This window comes from Felis catus, chromosome A1, assembly GCF_018350175.1.
Source record: "Felis catus isolate Fca126 chromosome A1, F.catus_Fca126_mat1.0, whole genome shotgun sequence".
In the NCBI taxonomy this organism is placed as follows: domain Eukaryota; kingdom Metazoa; phylum Chordata; class Mammalia; order Carnivora; family Felidae; genus Felis; species Felis catus.
Window position 1 is genome coordinate 14,193,767 of NC_058368.1, and position 21,534 is coordinate 14,215,300.

The 21,534-nt window shown below is 35.3% G+C and overlaps 1 protein-coding gene across 12 annotated transcripts in view; it reads left to right on the top strand.

Annotated features, from left to right (window-relative positions):
• The window catches only part of NBEA (neurobeachin), a 684,640-nt gene that overhangs the window by 306,515 nt on the left and 356,591 nt on the right, over positions 1-21,534 (top strand). For all 12 annotated transcript variants that reach the window (XM_023250717.2, XM_023250724.2, XM_011286341.4 and 9 more), the window contains one exon: positions 20,906-20,967. In XM_023250717.2, the coding sequence (XP_023106485.1) occupies positions 20,906-20,967 (62 nt within the window). The remainder of the gene's footprint in view (positions 1-20,905; positions 20,968-21,534) is intronic.

Below are 21,534 nucleotides of genomic sequence, written 5' to 3' on the forward strand. Positions count from 1 at the left end.
GTAGAGTTAAATTATTTTTACAACACAAGATACTCTAGTGTAGATCCACTCCTAAAAAACCCAAACTTAAAAGAGAGCCTCTATAGAATCAAATTGATCCGCCAGTAATTTAACTGTTGAAACAAAGCCTAACCCACTTTAAAGGAACAGAACAAACTATAACCAGTGAACAATGCAATAATTGCAATTCCCAGCATCTGAATAAGATTACTAGACATAAAATGAAGCAGTGAAGTATAGCACAAGACCAGAAGGAATATCATTTGATAAAAATGACAGAGATGATGAGTTTAAAAGACAAGAATTACCAGCTTTCATAAAGATGTATAGGTATTTAAAGGAAAACAAGAATACAGAGTGGAGAGAAATGAACAATATAAAACAATGGAGCCCTGAGAAATTAAAAAGCCAAGTGAAAAATTCATTTAATTGATTTACAGCTTATTGTACACTAAGACTATAATAGTGAATTGCAAGATATAGAATAGTATCTTCCCAAACTGAAGCAAAAACAAAAAACAAGTAAACAAACAAAAGAGACTAAATAAATAAAAAGGGAACAGAGCCACTGGAGCCTATGAGATAAATCAATTAGTTAAATATAGTTGGAATTGGGGTCTAAGAAGAAGGGTGTTAAAACTGTATATATTTTTGAAGAAATAAGAGTCAAATAATTTGAAAACTGTAAATCCTGAAATTCCAGGAATTTAGCTAATTCCAAGCAGAAGCAACACAAAGAAAAATATATGATGCAACATCATAATTAAAGTATTCAAAACTATCATTCAGAAGAAAATTTTAAAAAGTCATCAATGGAGAAATGGGAACCCTCTTGCACTGTTGGTGGGAACGCAAATTGGTGCAGCCACTCTGGAAAACAGTGTGGAAGTTCCTCAGAAAATTAAAAATAGACCTACCCTATGACCCAGCAATAGCACTGCTAGGAATTTACCCAAGGGATACAGGAGTACTGATGCATAGGGGCACTTGTACCCCAATGTTTATAGCAGCACTCTCAACAATAGCCAAATTGTGGAAAAAGCCTAAATGTCCATCAACTGATGAATGGATAAAGAAATTGTGGTTTCTATACACAATGGAGTACTACGTGGCAATGAGAAAGAATGAAGTATGGCCCTTTGTAGCAACGTGGATGGAACTGGAGAGTGTGATGCTAAGTGAAATAAGCCATACAGAGAAAGACAGATACCCTATTTGTTCACTCTTACGTGGGTCCTGGGAAACTTAACAGAAACCCATGGGGGAGGGGAAGGAAACAAAAAAAAAAAGGTTAGAGTGGGAGAGAGCCAAAGCATAAGAGACTCTTAAAAACGGAGAACAAACTGAGGGTTGATGGGGGGTGGGAGGGAGGGGAGGGTGAGTGAAGGGTATTGAGGAGGGCACCTTTGGGGATGAGCACTGGGTGTTGTATGGAAACCAATTTGACAATAAATTTCATATATTGAAAAAAAAAACAGTCATCAACACTAAGTAAACCAACATCTGATTGAAAAGTCACTTGAACAGACACGTCACCAGTAGCAATATTAGGATGTCAAATAAGCACATAAAAAGATGGTCAATATCATTAGTAGGTAAATGCACATTAAAACCACAGTGAGTCAGCACTACATACATATGAAGAGTGCTTAAAATAAAAAAATAATGGTAATACCAAGTGCTGAGGAGAATTTGTAGCAACTGTTGCTCTCATGGCTTTGAGAATACAAAATGGTGGCCACTGAGGAAAATGGTTTGGAAGGTCTCTTACTAAATTTAACATTTACTTATCATATGAGCCATTAATCCCATTTCTTGATATTTTCCTTAGGTAAATTAAAACCTATTTTCACACAAAAACCTGTACACAGATATAGCAGCTTTATTTAGACAAAAGCTGAAAAACTCAAATGTCCTTCCGTGGGTAAAAATAAACCACAGTGCATAAAGCAATGGAATATGACCGAGCAGAAAAAAAGGAGCAAACTATTGATAAACCTTACTACTTGGACGAGTTCCAGAGACATTATTGTGTAAGACAACTTCATCTCAAAGGGTTGTGTATTTTATGTTCCCATTGTTTTTTGGACAGTCTCAAAAAGACAAAACTGTAGTGATGGAAAACAGACCAGCACTGGCCAGGGATGATGGGTAGGAAGAGAATGTAGCTCCAAAGGAATAGTGCAAGGGAATTCTTGGGGGTGATGAAACCATTCTGTGTTCCTATTGTGGTGGCCATACATAAATTAATACATGTGTTAAATCTTATAGAAATTTACACACAGAGTGAAAAAAGCCAATTTTACTGTGTGGCAATTTAAAATTTAAATTAAAAATTTAAAGAGTTCCGAGAGGAAAAACACATTTCTTACAAAAATAAAAATTATTAGCGACACTTAGTCAGAAATTATGCAAACCAGAAGAGATAGTGGAACATCATTAAACTGCTGATAGAAAAGACTTCCAATCTGGAATTCCCTATCCAATGAAAATATTCTTCAAAACTGAAGAGGAAAGAAAGACTTTTTCAGACAACCCAAGATAAGATTCATTGCCAGCACATCTGTGCTGTGAGAATTGTCAAAAGAAATTTTTCAAGGAGAGTTAAAGATACCAGATGGAAACTTAGACACACACAAAGGAGAATGCAGGAAATATGTGGATAGATAAAAAATTTCTTCTCATTTTTAATTGGTGCAGAAAAGGCATTTGTTAAAATTCAACACCCATTTATGCTAAAAATCTCTAAGAAAATTAGATCCCAGAGGGAACAAACTTAGCCTAAAATTGGTATCTATAAAAGAACAACTGATGTTATACATAATACTCAGAAACCAAATGAGATTGTGAAGCAGTGAAAGATTTTGCCTTTCTCACTCATTTTAACCACTTTAACATTTTACTGAAGTATGTAAATACTACAGTAAGGCAAGAAATTAAAACACATAGAGATTGGAGGAAGTAAAAGTATTTTTAATTGCAGGTGAAATGATTGTGTATATAAAAAATCCTACAGACCTCATACATTGCTGATTGAGAACATAAAATGGTTCAAGTTTGGAAAACAGTTTGGCAGTGTTTTAGAGTTAAACATTCAATTAAAATTTGACCCAGCAATTCCACTTACAGTTATTATTCAAGAGTGATGCAAACATATGTCAACATACGTAAAATTTCATGGCAGCATTCATAACAACCACAAACTGGAAACAACTGTATTCATCAAAAAGTAATTAAACAAATGCTTGTTTGTCCATATGATAGATTACTACTCAAGAATAATAAAAAAGTATATATTGGGACTCCTGGGTGGCCCAGTCGGTTAAGCATCTGACTTCAGCTCAGGTCATGATCTCCTGGTTTGTGGGTTCGAACCCTGCGTCAGGCTTCTTGCTGGCAGCTCAGAACCTGGACCCTGCTTCAGATTCTGTGTCTCCTCCTCTTTCTGCCCCTCCCATGCTCATGCTCTGTCTCTGTCTCTCAATAAATAAGCATTAAAAAAATTTAAAAAGAATTAAATTAACTACTGATACTTATAGAAAAATCCATGAATTTCAGAAATATCGTGCAAGAGCAGCCTGGCTCTAATGAGTTCATATTGAATGATTTCAGTTTTATGACATACTGGAAAAGAACACTTCTTTTTTTATACTGTAGAAGGCAGGAAAGTGGTTGCCTGAGGTTAAGGGTGTAGAGAGGACTGAGAATAGGCACAAAGGAATTTGAAGGGGAGTAGATTATACTGGTAACCACATGGACATATAAATTTATCCTAACTCAAAGAAGTATACATTCAGAATGGTTATATTGTATTTTATGTAAACGATCCTTCAGTAAAGTTGAATTAAACTTAGTTATTGACTATGGGGGATGCATATTTATTCTTAATACATGGATGTGGTAAATACTCTATAGACGTGAAGAGAAAGTCTGAAATCAGAGTCATTGATTTCATAAATCACCTTTGGTTACCTCAGAGACATTTCAGAAGAGTTGTGGGAACAGATACAAGCATTGTAGAATGCCAGAGTGTTTGGCAAAGAAACTAAATGTAGACCAGTCATGGGAAAAGTCTGATGATGAGAAAAAAGAGTAAAGTTTAGTAGAGGTTCATGTGACTACTGAGGATTTTATTCATGGTGGAGAAACCTGTACCTGTAAGGAGAGAGAAAGGAAAAAAAATCCTTTTGGAGATGGAAAAATGAAGATGCTTGATAGGGATAAGAGACATTAATGCAGAAAGGACATCAAGAGGGGCTCAGGCCAAATAGAGAAGTGTGCTCTGGGAGGGAAGGGTCACCTCGAAACTTAAAGGATAACTTATAGGATAGGAATAGACATAGGTTGAGGGAAACGTACCTGGAATTTTTTGCATCTGATTGTTTAGTTAACTTACCTTTAAAGTTGTGCTAATATAGTTTTAGTTGATGCTGTGTTCAAAGGAATAGTTCCTTTTGAATTGGACCTAATAGAGGAGCGTCGTGTTTTAATTTCTTTTGTCCTTACAAATAGGTAGAAATTAAATTGTCCAAAAAATAACACTAATATTTACTAAATGTAGATGTTAACAAAGGTTTTTCATCATAGATAACTTCTCACATGAAAATAATACCCTCTAAAAGTAGAAATCATATTCTTATAAATAAAACATCTCAAACTGCACCATGTAGTGTTTCAATGTGGAAATCTTTTTTTTAGCCAAAAAAGATATTAACACAAAAAAAGACACGATTTGTTAAGAATGATTTTTGCTAAAGCCTTCAAACAAATATTAGTTTTTCATTCACTAAAATTGTTTCACTCTTTATATACTCATTGACTAGCTGAGCTAGAACTATATTCCAACACTCTAGTATAAAAGTAAGTATTGATGAGGAGTCAGATAAGCTGTATTTACTAAAGAGGTTACCCAAGAAATATAGTCAGAGGTAACGCATCATCTCCTACTCTCCCAGGAGAGAAATTCAGCGTAAGGTATACAGGAATGCATCTTCTTCACAGAGACAGGAAATATGACTAACAACATACAAATCCCTAGTAGACCAAGAGCAGTGATCTAAAAGTCATAGATGGCATAGCTGAACTGTTAAAGGAATAACTGAATACAAAGAATTTGCCATCAGTGGCAGACAGATTTATCCCTTAAGAAATGGATCATTGGAGCACCTGGGTGGCTCAGTCGGTTAAGTGTCTGACTCTTGGGTTTTGGCTCAGGTCATGATCTCACAGTTCATGGGTTTGAGCCCCACATCAGGCTCTGAGCTGATGGTGCGGAGCCTGTTTGGGATTCTCTCTCCTTCTGTCTCTCTCTCTCAAAAATAAATAAACTTAAAAAAAAGAAATGGATTATCTACTTTGATAAAGTGATTGGAAAATATTTTTACTTTACAAAATAATAGAATATAGTACTTGTATCATATATGACATGATTAACTTAATTTAGAAAGGGAAAGAGTTTCTCTTCTGTTCTAGTATTCACATAATTTTTCATGCAAATTAGGACAATTGCAAAAGAGAAAGGGTCCACATTTAAAATTACACCCAGGCAACTGTTATGAGCTTTAAAAACCAGGATATATGGATGCTCAAAATACAGTTAATGCTATGAAGACAAGGTCTATATACTCAGTGAAACAAAAGACATTGAATAACAAGTCCTTTTTTGGAGGGTACCAATGGAATTTATATTGAGACAAAGTGTTTTTTACAATGTGAAAAAATTGCCTGCATACTGATTTAGATACAATATTTACATGTATAATAAACTACATGAGATCTTCCAGAAACTAGTCTTGAAATCAGTATAGGCTTTTATTATTTTACCCTCTGAGATATTATGCACTTTAGATAAATATGTAAACAATCGGGGAAGAAAAACAATGGAAAATTTAAAAGAGGAAACATATTGCTGAGCAGTTCTATCATAGTGGTTATATTTTCTACTATTTCAAAACTATTTTTATAGTTTTATTATGGACATAATGTCATTCTAAAATAAGAATAGTTTATAGTATTAATCCTTAGTTTATTTAGTACCCGATGGCTGCCTCTGTCCACATTGCTGTAGGAAAAATCCAGATTTTTTAATTGAATTCTGATTATTTTAGAGTATAAAATGTTACAAACTTGGGCAGCTGGGTGGCTCAGTTGGCTAAGCGTCCGACTATTGGTTTTGGCTCAGGTCATGATCTCATGGTTTTCTGAGTTCAAATCTCGCACTGGGCTCTGTGCTCGCAGCACAGAGCCTGCTTGGGATTCTGTGTCTCCCTTTCTCTCTGTCCCTTCCCCATTCATACTATCACTGTATCTCTCAAAATAAGTACATAAACTTTAAAAAAAAGTTACAAATTTTAATTTTATAGTACTAATTTACATATTTTGAAAGTTGAGAATATTGTATACTTTTCCCTTCTGTTTTAATAGATTCATGCAAAGCATGCACTCTCATCAAAGTGAAAGCACAGCATGTCTGGCCCCAGGTGGCCCCAGGTGGCCCCAGGTGGCAGGAGTGGACAAGGATGTTGGGAGATAACTATATGCAAAATTTCAGTTATGTTAAATTCCTACATAAGAACAACTGACTATTATTGTAAATAATGGTTCAACAGCATCTGATAATAGTGGTAAAAGGGCAGGGACAATGTATTTGCCACATATAAATATCCTCGTGTGCCAGTTGGTAGAGTGATTGATCCAAAACAGAAGCCAATTTATGGATTTTTTTTTATGTAATCCTTTAATTTCAGTTGATTATAGAAGCAACACGTATTAAGCTTTACATGCACTTCAGTGATTCTTTGTATATATATGTAGCAGATAAATTAGAACTGTCCCTTGGTGTTTATATGTTTGCATACTACAGCTCCAGAATTTAATGAAATCAATGTACTTCTAGTCATTGAAGAATATGAGGGATTCTGAAGTCTTTCCGGAATTGAATTCTTGTTTAATGAGCATGAAACACTTCCATTTACTTGTACTTGCCTGGCTAACTCCTTTAGATCCTGTGCCATAGACTTCATCTAAGAAGACTACCTGATACTCTAGACTAAGTTAGGTTCCTTTGTTAGAACCTTTGGTAACACAGTATACTTTTTCTTCAGAGCATGTATCAACATTATAGTAAGTCACCTACCTATGTGTAAAACTTGGTAATGTTTTTATCACCTACCAGACCAGACTCCACAAGGTCTCCGGGACCTGCCAGAGTACCCCCCAAAATACTTGTGGATAGATAAGTGGATGATAGAACAAATGAGATTGTGTTCTATCATCAAATAGATTTCAATAATTGGTCTTAATAATACAAGAGAAGGGTATAATTTCACTTCATACAAGCAAAAGGCAAAAATTTCTGGACTACCTTATTACAACATTGAGGAGTTTATGAGTGATGGTGATAGTAACCAATTTTTAATAGTGCACATGAAATAATATATTTCAGTATCACACTTGAAGTTTTACTTGTATTCTAAAAAGCTGATATTTATCTTGATATTGCTCAACTATATTCCTAAACTATATTCCTAAAGTTGATATTCCCAACTATATTCCTGATATTTATCTTGATATTGCTCAACTATATTCCTAAACTATATTCCTAAAGTTGATATTCCCAACTATATTCCTAAAACAAAAGTTAGTAAAATAATAGTACAATACACACAAAAATACACCATGGATGACATTTGGTCAGGTTTAAACCTGATGGAGAAACCAGGGCCAGAAAAGCACATATTTGTTCATGACTACTGTTGAAATTTGTGGAAAGTCAATGGCATTGACTTTGCCAAATACACATATTCTACAGTAACAAACAAACAAACAAACAGCTAGGTCCTAGTCATCCTTGGAAGAATTCTGAACAGGGAGGGACTAAATTAAAATATGACTAAGAAACAATCTATTGAATTCCCGAAGGCCGAAAGAACAAAAAGATTTTATTGAAAAAAAAGCAATGCTTAAATTAAGGTCCAATGTGAACGAGGAAATATTTAAGACAGCACAATTGAAAGACGTTTCAACTCAGATAAAGAATATTAAAGTAGAAAGAAACCCTGGTTTCCCTTTCTCTACTTGCCTATTTTATCCTTATGAATTTGGCATGTACTTAACGAATACAGTGCAACATAACTGGCCATTTTGTGGCCAAAACTAATCCCTTCAAAAACAATTCCCAACCCTTACTGGGCCCATCATAAAACAGAAACACTTAAGGGCTGCAAGTCAAAGCCCGGTGAACTCACAGGAACAGGTTCTGTAAATGATTTTAATCTTTATACTGTCACCAAATACTGCCTGTCAGTTTTCCCACTTTTCATTCTTGTTTTCAAGTATGGAATGAAATAGAAATCTAATGCCTAAATAACTGACCAAGAATCCACACTTTTTCGTATCATTTCCTTTTCCACTGTCATACATCTACTTCCCCTTGTTCTCAGGTTAGCCCAGTAGGGCATGAAGGACTTAGAACCACAGATAGTCAAGCCAGAAAGAACTATTAATGCCCTTTATTGCGGGAGTCAAGCAACTTTTTTTGATAAGAGGCCAAAAATAAGTACTTTAGGATTTTCAGCCATTCAGTCCCTGTCATAATTTCTCAGTTTTGTCATTGTATTGAGGAATGTTGCCACAGATAATATGTCAAGGAATGAACTTGGCTATGTTCCAATAAAACTTTATTTGTGAACAGTGAATTGTGATTATACAAACTTAAGTGTCACAAAATATTTTTATTTCTCTTTTTTCCCCAACCATTTCATAATGTAAGAGCCATTCTTAGCTTGCAGCCATATAAACACAGGAGAGAGTCCCAACTCTAGTGACATTCAGACTGCAGACTGTGACCCATTAATAGTATGGTGTAATCAGTAAAGCACATCTTGATGGTATTCTTGTAATGGCATGTCATGACATAGCATAACATTGATGAGAGCATAGAACACAGGGAGTGGAAGTGTGGTTTTGTGAAACATTTGTTTCAGTTATATATACTGGATCATGAAGTAAAATGTACTACTTCAGATTGTAAGTTTTAAAAGTTTCAAAATAATTGAAATATGGTTTACCAGCAAAGAATTTTAGTATCAAGAAAGGCAGGTGTCTTAGCTGAAGTTTACCTAGCTATTTAGATTGTCCACTAAAACCAGATCTTCACATTTTTAGTCCAGGGCTGCTTTGACTTAATTAAAAGCTTGATTTGGATTAAAGGATTCTGTAATGCTGATAAAATGGGTTTAATCCCAATGTTAAAATATTTAGAAGTATAAGAACTAACTGGTTTGTTACTAGCATTCAGATAATTAGTAGCATCCACGTACATGGTGTTTGAAACACCAGTACAACCAAAGCGAACACAAAAAGCACACTTTTTCCTAGTCCATAACCCCCGCTGTCCAGATTTGTTGTGCCAGGTCTCTAGTTTCTGATACTGAGGTCAGGCTCAGGGCACATCAGCCTTGACCCTCATCCTCCAGTCTGTACTTCTCAGATATCAAAACACAGTTTTCCACATTACAGACGCCCCTTAATTAACTGAAGTTACTGCAGTTTAGGTAGGCTCTGGATCACAAGAAAAACAAGCCCTTTCCACAGTAACTCTTTCCCTGGGACCCTCTTCATTTTACCAAGTGAGCATCTTGGGTTTCCTGTAACTTTTTCCCAGACTTCACCTCATACCGTCCTAGTATTCTTCCAACTAAATGGACTGCATTTCACTATGCCCAAATTTATAAATTTACTGTTTGTAAATTTAAAAATGTACTGTTTCTGGTCCCATTATCGCCAAGGACAGTAAGATAGTGATTTCATCTTTAATGTTTCTACTATACAGTAATAGAAACCAAGGTGGTGTAAGTTATGCCATGCATGGTGAGATTTTGATCAACTTCATGTTATTTTTTTGTTTCAGCTATTCATAAGCCATGTGAACATTTCCTAGAAGATTAAGCTTATCCCTTTGTGTCTCCTTCGAAGCTATTTTCCTGTGTAACTTCTTTGTCTTCACTGCTTTCTTTTGTATATACACTGCCCTTCCATGTAGTATCAGTGCTTTTAATCTATTTTTGCTTGGTATCCAGCTAACAAAATTTACTGGCTCGTGTATAAAATAAAGTCTAATGTGTGTAATAGAATCCACGAAAGCTACAATTTAGACTTGTGATCAGTTTTAACTGCAAGGGGATGTTTTTCTCCTTTTTCTCCATCATATGGAACTATGACCTATAATGCATTATCTACGTGCTTTCACCCATGCCTAAAATGTTCTTCTTTCCATACTCAGTAGGGTTGTTCTAATTACACTAAATCCAGCCAAAGACAGTTTTCTCTGAGGATATTATTTTCAGTTTGAAACTAATTCCTTAAAAAGTTTAGGCAGGTAATTTTAAAAAGCTTTACTTTGGGACGTTTAAGCCGGAAAATATTCTTGTATTAAATGTGTTTTCTATTTACATACTTGTTTTGGTATAGAGAGACATCTCAGGGGTGGATACACTGATGAGAGTCGAGGAAGTTACTCATATCAGATTCTGTTTCACAAATTGAATAATACTGTTTGCGACTGCTGATCTTGGAGTGATCTCTATTTTTTCTAAGAAATTAATAACTGCACATTACTTCAAATTAAATATTTCCTGTTGTTATTTCCACCATATTTTTGTAATCACAATAGGAATATCTTAACAACATTATGTATCTTGCTTACCAAGTCAACATCCTATAACGGTTCTGAGATAACTCTTGGTCTCTTCACATTAAATAGATTTATCAGCATGCAACTTCTGTTAGAATGTAGGCTTCTGAAATACATGAAACATATCTGTTTCGTATTTCTGCTTGGCATATAGTAAGTGTGGAATACTGAATCATTGAAAGTCTTTAACTCTTGGAAATTACTAGCTCTTTACTTTTTCACAGACATTTTTGTGGTTATTTATTTGATTCCATTTTGTTGATTTCCTTGTTTATACTGTTTCAAAAGATAATTGATATTTGTAATAGTTCTATTATTGTAAGAAAGATTGGAAGAAATAAAAGCAACATTTGCATTTAGTTTATAAGTAGGTCAAATATTTATACTTGAAGTGTTATTTTTTAATTGCTGAGCAATCCACATGCTGATTTCTTTACTGCATCATTATTGGATTGTATTCTGGTATATGACTATATAATTTGACTCTAAGACATCACTCTGAGTTATGGATATGTGAGTTTGATTGATGTAGACAAAATAATCTTGTTAATTCAATGAGCTGTACTTTTTTTTGTTTATATAGTGCATGGTATATATTCCCAATAAATTATTGCTTGCATGGAATCCCATGCTTATAAATAATTTCTGTAACTTTTGAGAGTATCTTCAATGTTGTAAAAAATTTAAGGAACTGTCAGGGTGCCTGGGTGGCTCAGTCTGACTTTGGCTCGGGTCATGATCTCACGGTTTGTGAGTTCAAGCCCCACATCAGGCTCTGCTCTGACAAGGAAGAGCCTTCTTGGAATTTTCTCTCTTCCTCTCCTTCTGCCCCTCCCCCATTCTCATTCTCTCTCTCTCTCTCTCTCTCTCTCTCTCTCTCTCAGAATAAATAAACTTGAAAAAAAAATAAGGAACTTCCAAGTTCTTCCAGGTCCCAAGAACTTCTTCTTTTATTACTAAGAATGAATAGAACTGGATTAATTATTTATCTCTATTTAATATTATGTCCTAAATGCAGAATTCAGTAAAGAAAATGAGCTTGGGTCAAAATGGAAAATTTGTTGCTTTGAGCACAGATCAGGAACTTTGTGAAGGTCTTATTTATTTCCTCAGAGTACTTAAGCAATTTAAGCCTAAAATTATTGGATAAAGTTCATGCACTTTTGAAAATAAGTGAGGTTCATCTGACTGATGCAGCCAATGTGGGACTTGAACTCATGAACCATGCGATCATGACCTGAGCTGAAAGCAAGAATCTGATGTTTAACTGACTGAGCCACCCGGGAGCCCCCAATTTCTCACTTTTAGAAAGCTGTGACATTTGGGGGCACCTGAGTGGCTCAGTTGGTTAAGCATCTGACTCTTGTTTTTTGCTTAGGTCATGATCTCACGGTCCCTGGATTTGAGCCCCATATAGGCTATGTGCTGACAGCATGGAGGCTGCTTGGGATCTCTCTCTCTCTCTCTCTCTCTCTCTCTCTCTCTCTCTCTCTCTCTCCCCTACCCTCCCTCCCTCTCTCTCTCTCTCTCTCTCTCTCTCTCTCTCTGACCCTTCTCTGTTCTCTCTCTCTCTTTCAAATTAAACATTTAAAAATAAATAACTAAAAGGGGCACATGGATGGCTTAGTTGGTTAAGTGTCTGACCTCAGTTCAAGTCATGATCTCACTGCTCATGAGTTCGAGCCCCACATCAGGTTGTGGGCTGACAGCTCAGAGCCTGGAGCCTGCTTCAGGTTCTGTATCTCCCTCTCTGTACCCCTCCCCAACTCATACTCTCTCTCTCTCTCTCTCTCTCAACAATAAATAAACGTTTAAAAAATCCATTAAAAAAATGAAACATTATGGGGCACCTGGGTGGCTCAATCAGTTGAGCATCCGACTTCGGCCCAGGTCATGGACTTGCGGTTCTTGAGTTCGAGTCCCGAGTCGGGCTCTGTGCTGACAGCTCAGAGCCTGGAGCTTCCTTCATACTCTGTGTCTCCCTTTCCCTCTCTGCCCCTCCACTGCTTGCACTCTGTCTCTCCAAAATAAAAAATAAAGATAAAAAATTAAAAAATAAATAAAAAATAAATAACTAAATACAAAGCTGCCCCATTTTTAAAATTTTACTAAATGCCTAAAATGCTTTCTTCAAAACCTTAGACCAGATGTGTCTTGTACTGCAGATATCTTGGGATTTAAGAAAGGTAAGGGGGCACCTGGGTGGCTCAGTTGGTTAAGTGTCCAACTCTTGAGTTTTAGCTCAGGTCATGACATCACGGTCTGTAGGTTCAAACCCCACTTCTGGCTCCGTGCTGACAGTGTGAAGCTTGCTTGAGACTCTCTCTTCCTCTCTGTGTCTCTCGGCCCCTCCCCTGATCTCTCTCTCTTTCTCTCAAAATAAATAAATAAACTTAATAATTTTTTTTAAAAAGAAAGGTAATAGGTACCTATATGTATTATTTCATAGCATCTTCGGGAGAGTATGGGGTAGCTTGTTAATCAAGCACATTAATGTGTCTGCAGTGATACATAAGGATGTTCACACTAAGTGGAATAAAGATTGTGAATAGCGCCAACACTATTTAGGTGAAATTATGCTGATAATTAAGTTTGCAACAATCTTACAAGAAAGCTGCTTTTCAAAGCTGCTTGGATTTTAAATTATAAAGCATCATAGATATATAATCGAAAATAATTATCCGCGCAGTTTAAAAAATTTATAGATGTATGCATGCGCACATGTATGTGTTCTCTCTCTTCTTTACACACAGACATACACATGCACATGTACACACACATCTTGTGATGAGTAAATAGATTTTTTGGAAGACAGCCAAGCCGACTTGTTTTATGTGTTATGTGGCTGTTTTTGCTCTGCCTTGGCAGAGTTGAGTAGTTGTAACAAAAATTTATGGCTGCCACCAAAGCCTGAAATATGTTACCTGTGCCTTTATAGAAAAAGTTTGCTGACTCCTGATATATAGAGAATTCAGTTTTGTTCCTATTCTAAAGACATTAAGACTTCCATAAGTTGCTGGCATCTTAGTTTTCAGTGAACTGAAGTAAATTAGTGAATGAATGAACTCTCACTGTCTCTACAGTATTTCGAGGTGGGTTTTTTTTTTTCAGTTGAAATGTATAATCTAAAAATAAACTGTGGGGCGCCTGGGTGGCGCAGTCGGTTAAGCGTCCGACTTCAGCCAGGTCACGATCTCGCGGTCCGTGAGTTCGAGCCCCGCGTCAGGCTCTGGGCTGATGGCTCGGAGCCTGGAGCCTGTTTCCGATTCTGTGTCTCCCTCTCTCTCAGCCCCTCCCCCGTTCATGCTCTGTCTCTCTCTGTCCCAAAAATAAATAAACGTTGAAAAAAAATTAAAAAAAAATAAAAATAAACTGTAATAGTTTAATTACACTTAAAAAGCTTTTACTTAGAAAATGAACTTAATGTTATTTTAGTTTCTGGAAGGTAATATTATAATTGTTTCCATTTGTAATGCAGTTTTAAATTAAAATCTTTGAAATAACATGAAATCTTGAAACATGAAAACAGTAATATTACGTATACACATATTAATATTAGTTGTAGTTAATATTCAAGCCATCATCATTATTGCAAAGGATGTTTAATATTAAGTTTTTTATTTGGTTTTGGTGTTTTGGTTTTAAATGAGAAAGTCACACAAATTACCTCCTTTGCTAATTTTTAAGTTTTGGCCTTAATAAGTTCAGATGACTTACATGGTAAAGCTGGAAGTAAGTTTTTACATACAGGGGCATACCACAGTGATGAAATAGAAAAACAAATTTAATATTTCAGATAAGAAAGTAAAAGATTGGTAAACCAAAAAAGGAAATTGTTATTATACTGATAGAGATGTGTAAACATTGCAGAGGTCATAAATGATAGACACAGATATACATATGGTGTATATAGAGTATAGTGTATTTTAGAATGCTTTAGAAAGCATTTGGTTTGGAAGCCAAAAAAGGACATTGCTATTATGCTGATAGAGATGTGTAAGCATTGCAGAGGACATAAATGATAGACACAGATATACATATGGTGTATATAGTGTATAGTGTATTTTAGAATGCTTTAGAAAGCATTTGGTTTGGAAGCCAAAAAAGGACATTGCTATTATGCTGATAGACATGTGTAAGCATTGCAATAGACATAAATGATAGACACAGATATACATATGGTGTATACAGTGTATACTGTATTTTAGAATGCTTTATAATACACTGTGAAAACTGCATGGAACAGAGACTTTCAAAGAAATTAGCAGCTGTGGACCACTGAAGCTAAAACAAGTGAAGCATAGCGAGCCCATTCAATTCTTTCAAGGTCTGTAGTTTTTATTCCACATTTGTTACTAAAATGAAACTATTTCAACCATTTCAGTGTCCCTCAATCTCTACTAATTTCGGAATTTAAGAAAGTTAAAATCATTAGAAAGTTATTTAAAAACTAAATAGTCCTGGGAAGACTTGATTTTTAAAATTCAAATTATCAGAATAGTCATGTCTGTTAGATGGAAAATTAATTTGGATATTTTATTATGAGGAGAAATAGAAAACTAGATTTTAAAACTACTGGTAGGAACTCTTCTAAAAATTACATAATTATGTTTTCTTTAACACCACACTCTCTGCCTGACTTCTTTATATCTGGTTTGTCAGAGTTAGAACATCTATACTTCAAAAACATACACTCCTAAAACTCAACATTAATTTTTTGCCTATATTTCTAATTTTGTCCAGGATGAAACTCGGCACTTTCTTTCCACATATCTGCTGCTTCATTTGTTATCTGTAGCTCAGGTAAAGTCTTCACCACTCACACTTTCATTGCTCCTGTACCCTGCTGTTTAACCTCCTATCCTATTGTCTGAAATACTGTCTCGTCTCATTCCAAAATGACTTTCACATCTGCCTCTATTTGCTTTGTCACTGCCTTCAGCTCAGGCTCACATTGCCTTGACTGGACTCTACAGTTGTGGATTTCTGCCTCTACCACTTACAGAAAGGGATCTTCCCAAAATAGATGGTATTCTGTCTTCCCTCTGCTTAGAATCCTTCAGGGGCTCCCTGTTGACACTAGGAATACGTACCATATATGGTCCTGCTTCCTCAATCTCTCTCTCTCTCTCTCTCTCTCTCTCTCTCTCTCTCTCTCTCTCTCTCTCTCAATCTGTCTTCATTTCCACTTGCTGCCTTCCATCCTTTGCACAAGGCAACATAATACTCCAACCTCATTTTACTATCTAGTTCTTGTTTCTTTATACCTCTAATATTTCTGTCGCCTCAGATGACTTTCCCTTCTTTCCTTTTTTTGCCTAGATAAGCATGACATCTTCCAAATGACATAGTGCATAACCTGTAAATTCTCAGCACAGTTGCTCACTACCTTTCTGTGCTTCTAACACTTTGTACTTTCTGTCTACCTCCTAGGATTCTATACATGATTATTTGTATATAAAACCTGTGCCACTTTCCTTACTTCTTTTTATACTTAGTACTTGACGTGGTATTTGACACATTAGACATTAAGCTCAATAAATGCTTTTTGAATGAATTGGGCTCTTGTCCCTTCCAAAATACTCTTATTTTTTTCTCCAAATCTTATGGTTTTTTTTCCTCTGTCATCTATAGCAGTTACTCAGTGAATGATGGTTTCCAGATTTATTCATTAATTGGTATTTATTGGGAGCGTACTCAGAGCACTGCCTTAGTCATAGATGCCTGTAGGTCTCCTCTCTTGGTAGAGGACCCTTGCTGAAGGAACACTGATACCGCTTAAAAGATGAGTCCCACCTATGAGTGTGATTCCTTGCTGGGAGTGTGGTTCCTTGCTTATCACTGTAAGGCTTCACACCCCTTACCTCCCACTGTGAGGAACATCCTGCCAGAGAGAGAATTTCTCCATACTATTGTGAAGCTAAGGGTTCTTTTAATTTGATCTAATTCTACAGATACATGAAATCAGACTCAGAGATTGACGCAGAAGAGTCTGACAGCTCTGTGTTAAAACAGCATCACTGGACCTTTCAGTATTCCTTGAGTTAAAGAAAGATAGCTTTCTCCCAAAGGTCAAAGTTTTAACTTTCCATTCATCTTACATTTTAATGGGGTTTGGTGGGGTTTTTTTTTTTTTTGCTTTGTTTTGTTTTGTTTTGTTATGTTTTGTTGTTTATGGTAGGGAAGTGGAGTTCTGAAAGTAAAGCTGACTTCTAACCCCTAATAAGTGGGAACCCAAAAGAACTGCCAATGTTTTGGATGGTGGTCTACTCAGATCTTTTCATTCCTTACTTCCTGCATCTGGGCCACCTCAAATTTGTCCATCCAATTAATCTTCTCAAGTGCTTCTATGTAGACACTCAGCTGACTTTATCTTTCAACAGTATAGTTCACAATATATTCAAAAGCTATTACTAGACAGTTTTCTTCACTGTTGAGTATCTCCTTTACATACATATTTATTTTCTTCACTCCAGGTGTTAATTTTATACTGGTAACTTGTATGGTATACAGTATTGGATTAGTAATTCTAGTCAGAATATTCTGGTGAATGTATATTTGCTGGTGAAAATAGTCTAGTAACTGGCCAATACTTCTAACTAGATTTTTGTTGGAGAGGCGCATGTGTACAGCTCTTTTGGGGGCTACCTCCCTGAGAGGGTGGGAAAAGTGATCAGAGAATCGGAATACATACCTTAGCCTTCGTAACATTTCCCCAATTTTGTATCTTGCTCTACATTCTTTCTCTTTCAAAAACATTTGTAATTTTACTGCTTTAAATCTTTACTTATGTTTGGGGGCACCTGGGTGGCTCAGTCAGTTAAGCATCTGACTTCGGCTCAGGTCATGATCTCACTGTGAGTTCGAACCCCACGTCGGGCTCTGTGCTGACAGCTCGGAGCCTGGAGCCTGCTTCGGATTCTGTGTCTCACTCTCTCGCTGCCCCTCCCCTGCTCACGCTTTGTCTCTCTCTGTCTCAAAAATAAATAAAACATTAAAAAAATAAATAAATAAATCTTTATTTACGTTTGAATTTTACCCTAGGCCTCAGTCCCACTTTCAAATGCCTCCTATACTCTACTCATCCTTCCCCTAAGCAATAAAGGTCTTTCAGATTTATTTTTGTTCCCTTTCCCCTCTGTGCTTTTGCTAAATATAATGCTTTTTCCCCCACGTCTGACTAACATACGCTGTCTTCTCCAAGAAAGCTGTCAAAATCATCCCAGTTGGAATCAACCATTATAACCTTTCTCATGGCCACATATTGCCATCCTAGTCATGTTTAATTATTTACATGACTCTGCAGAAGACGTTAAATGGGCTTTCAAGTTAGGTGACTTGAATTCAGGTTTCAGCTCCACTACTTACTAAGGGAAACTCCTTGGGCCAGTGACTGAATCTTCATATTTTATCTATCATATGAGGTAATAATAACTAAATCAAAGAGTTGTTAAGAGAATCAGATGAGATAGCAAATATATAAAAAATGATTTGTAAATGACAAAGCTCCTGGTAAATGTTAGATAACCTTAGATGTGAATTAAAAACTTGGAGCATATGGGAAGGTATAGATAATGTCTTAATTCCTCAATGCTAACACTGTACTGTGCTCCTCTGAGTAGATGCCAAATGAGTCGATTTGATTATGAATTTCTTGCCAGGTACAAAAAGGATAAAATCAACCTGTTTGAAATATACCCTTATAAAATATCTGCCTTATGCTTATACAGCCTGAGTTCTTTATAGCATCACTAGATAAATATGGCTTTCTTGAGCTTATGATTAAAGTTATAAAAAACCATGTTTATTCCTACATCTTAAACTTTCAGGTATGGATACTTTTTAATTTAGAAAGTGTGCAAGGATAGAGTGTCATCAGATATTGCTTGTGTTTTTAGTATCTGTAATGAAAAACATTGGAGTTAGCCTGTTTGTTATAGTAATACTAGAAATAGTTCCAACCAAAGTGATTGTATAGAATTGGAAGGCTGATAAGTTTTCCAGAATTGACTCTGCTTGTGTTCTCATTGTCAAAGTTGGATGTTTTCTTCCTTTAAAAGAGAATCCATTAGTTCCTTCTGTTCAAAACCAATTAGACAAAACACATTAATAAAGTTGTGAGGCTTTATGGAGTTGAAATCCCAATGGCCGTCCTGATTGCAAATTGCAGTGTGGCTATGCTGTTGATTTGTTGTTATGTCCTTTGAATAAGGCATTGATGGGACATTTTTTTTTTATTTTTCCTTATGTCAGAATTTGTAAAAATTGTGAACATTCTTGTAACATAGAAGTCTTTTAGAAGTTCTTTTAAAGAATGAGTCTGAGAAATTAATGCAATTGCATATTTTTCCTAATTTTTACTTTAAGTTGTTATGTATTTAAAAAAATTATACGCAAAATAAATATATGGTGAATAATTCTTTTTATAGTTATCTTTTATATAGCCTGCAGTCTAAAATCTAAACTGATATGGAGTACATATCATAATTATGATTGTTTTGCTGTGCATAGTCCTTTGGCCTTTTACTTAGTTTTGTCAGAGTTTCAAATAGTTGAGTAGCCAACAGGTGATAAATGTCCCATTAATCTTTTTGACTCTCTAGCTCCTGAGCATGAGAATTGCTGATCAATTACAGCAATTGTCTCTTAAATGAGCTTTTCACATCTGCCTCTTATTTCATTAGTTAACTGTCTGCCCAAAGATCTGATAAGATGGAATACTAGTGCCTTTTTACAGCTTTTTCTGTCATGTGTACAATAAGGATAGTCTTGTTAGCAGAGTGGGCACAGAAGGGTATTTATCCACTACCTACAATAAATATGCATGCTACAGCCTAGAAGGCATTTGAGACTGTTTATTGAAATCACCTTAAGAAAAAAAAGCTGGCTCCACCTCAACTTTCCATTTAGCAACAACTAATGTAAGACCATGGCATTTCCTACTATATACAGTGCTTTTACAGATTACTTTTGTACTCATATGAAAAGAAGAAACAAACCTATTAATTTTTTTAAAAAGCAAAAATATTTTAAAACCCTTTTTTTTTAATTAAGAAGCATCATGATTACATACATACTCTCAACCCAAGATGGTTATTAATTCTTAGTTATATCTTCCTCTATTGCTGGCACTTTTAAAAAACTACCAATCATGATCTGCTTTCTAATTATATGTTATTCAGCAGTGATCCTTTTGATTGGGAAAAGTCTTGATGAATAATTAGTGTTTAAATTGTGGGAAGAATATTTTCCTGCCTGTAGAATGAGTATAGTAATAGTATGTAACAGTAAAAAATGAGAATTAAAGGGCTCCTGGGTGGCTTGGTCAGTTAAGCGTCCAACTCTTGATTTTGGCTCATGTCCTATCTCAGGTTCCTAGGATCAAGCCCCACAGCAGGCTCCATGCTGAAGGCAAAGAGCCTGTTTGGGATTCTCTCTCTGCCACTCCCCTGACTCATGCTCACATGTGCTTGCTCTCTTTCTCTCAATAAGTAAACTTAAAAAACTAAAAAAAAAAAAAAAATTAAAAAAAGAAATGAGAATTAAATGAGACTATGTATATAAGACACTTAACACAGTGCCCAGCACATAGTAAGTGATCAATGAATAGTAGCCATTACTATGTACAAATTATATAACATTTCATTCTTTTCTCTACTGATGACTGTTCAGAGACTTTGGAAACACAACAGTGGAAGATTTTATAAACATAGCATAATGTGATACTTGTGTGTGAAGTTCATTTTTTTAAATGTTTTAAAAACATTTAACAACTGACAACCGAGGGAGTGTTACTATTTGTAAATTATTTTAATTTTGTGTTTTTAGAAGAAAATTTAGGCAGATCTTCACTGATTATTGTCCTTTGTTCTAGAGACAGTCACATAGCAAATGTCTTTGGAATAAAAGTAGCTCTAACAAGCTCACCAGTTTCAATAACTACCCTGTACCTTGTTTAAATATGAGAAATGCCTTGACCAAACAAATAACCCAAGCATGAAGAAGTCAATTTTTTTAGTATTTTTTTATAACTTCTTGAATATCTGAATGTTTTAAAATTGTCATAAAAACTATGTGAATGTTTCCATTTGTTTTATTTTAGGAGTTCTATTTTAAAGAAAGTTTTGATAAGTTAAAATCATGCAATTAATTAACTCGGAATGATGATTTCTGCCATGGAGATTTCATTGTTTCAACCTTTCCTCGTTGCAGGCCTCGTTTGTATGAAGTCCAGCACGTCTGTGGTTGAACTCGTTATGCTGCTTTGTTCTCAGGTAGGAAATCTCATTCACTGGATTGCATTAAACTCCATGAGGATTTTTAGTCATAGAATGCATATGCATATATTTGTATTTGTTTACATATATTTAAAACTTCCATCTCTTATAGATGACAAAAATAATTTATATTAAGATATTTTTATGTAGATGATCGTACTGTGTGAATATTGATATAGTCTCCCTCTCCCTTCTTCCACACACTTTAGCTATCTTATTCTTTCCCACCATCCCTATCCTTCTATTGTCTCCTATCTGGAAATACATATATATATATATATATGTGTGTGTGTGTGTGTGTGTGTGTGTGTAATTTGTTATAGATCTTTTGATACCCTTCTTTACATGTCTCCATTTAAAAATGGTATAGTAGAATTTATAGTTTTGACATTTATTGTTAAATGATTTCTTCTATTAGATTAGAGATAATGAAAGCAAAGCCTTTTCATACAATAGCGGAGTATAAAATACAGCTTATTAGTGAATGGCCTTTGATACAATACCTTGTGGTTTTCCTTTTTTTTAAGGTAATTTGTATATTTCAGGATACATTCCAAAAATCTA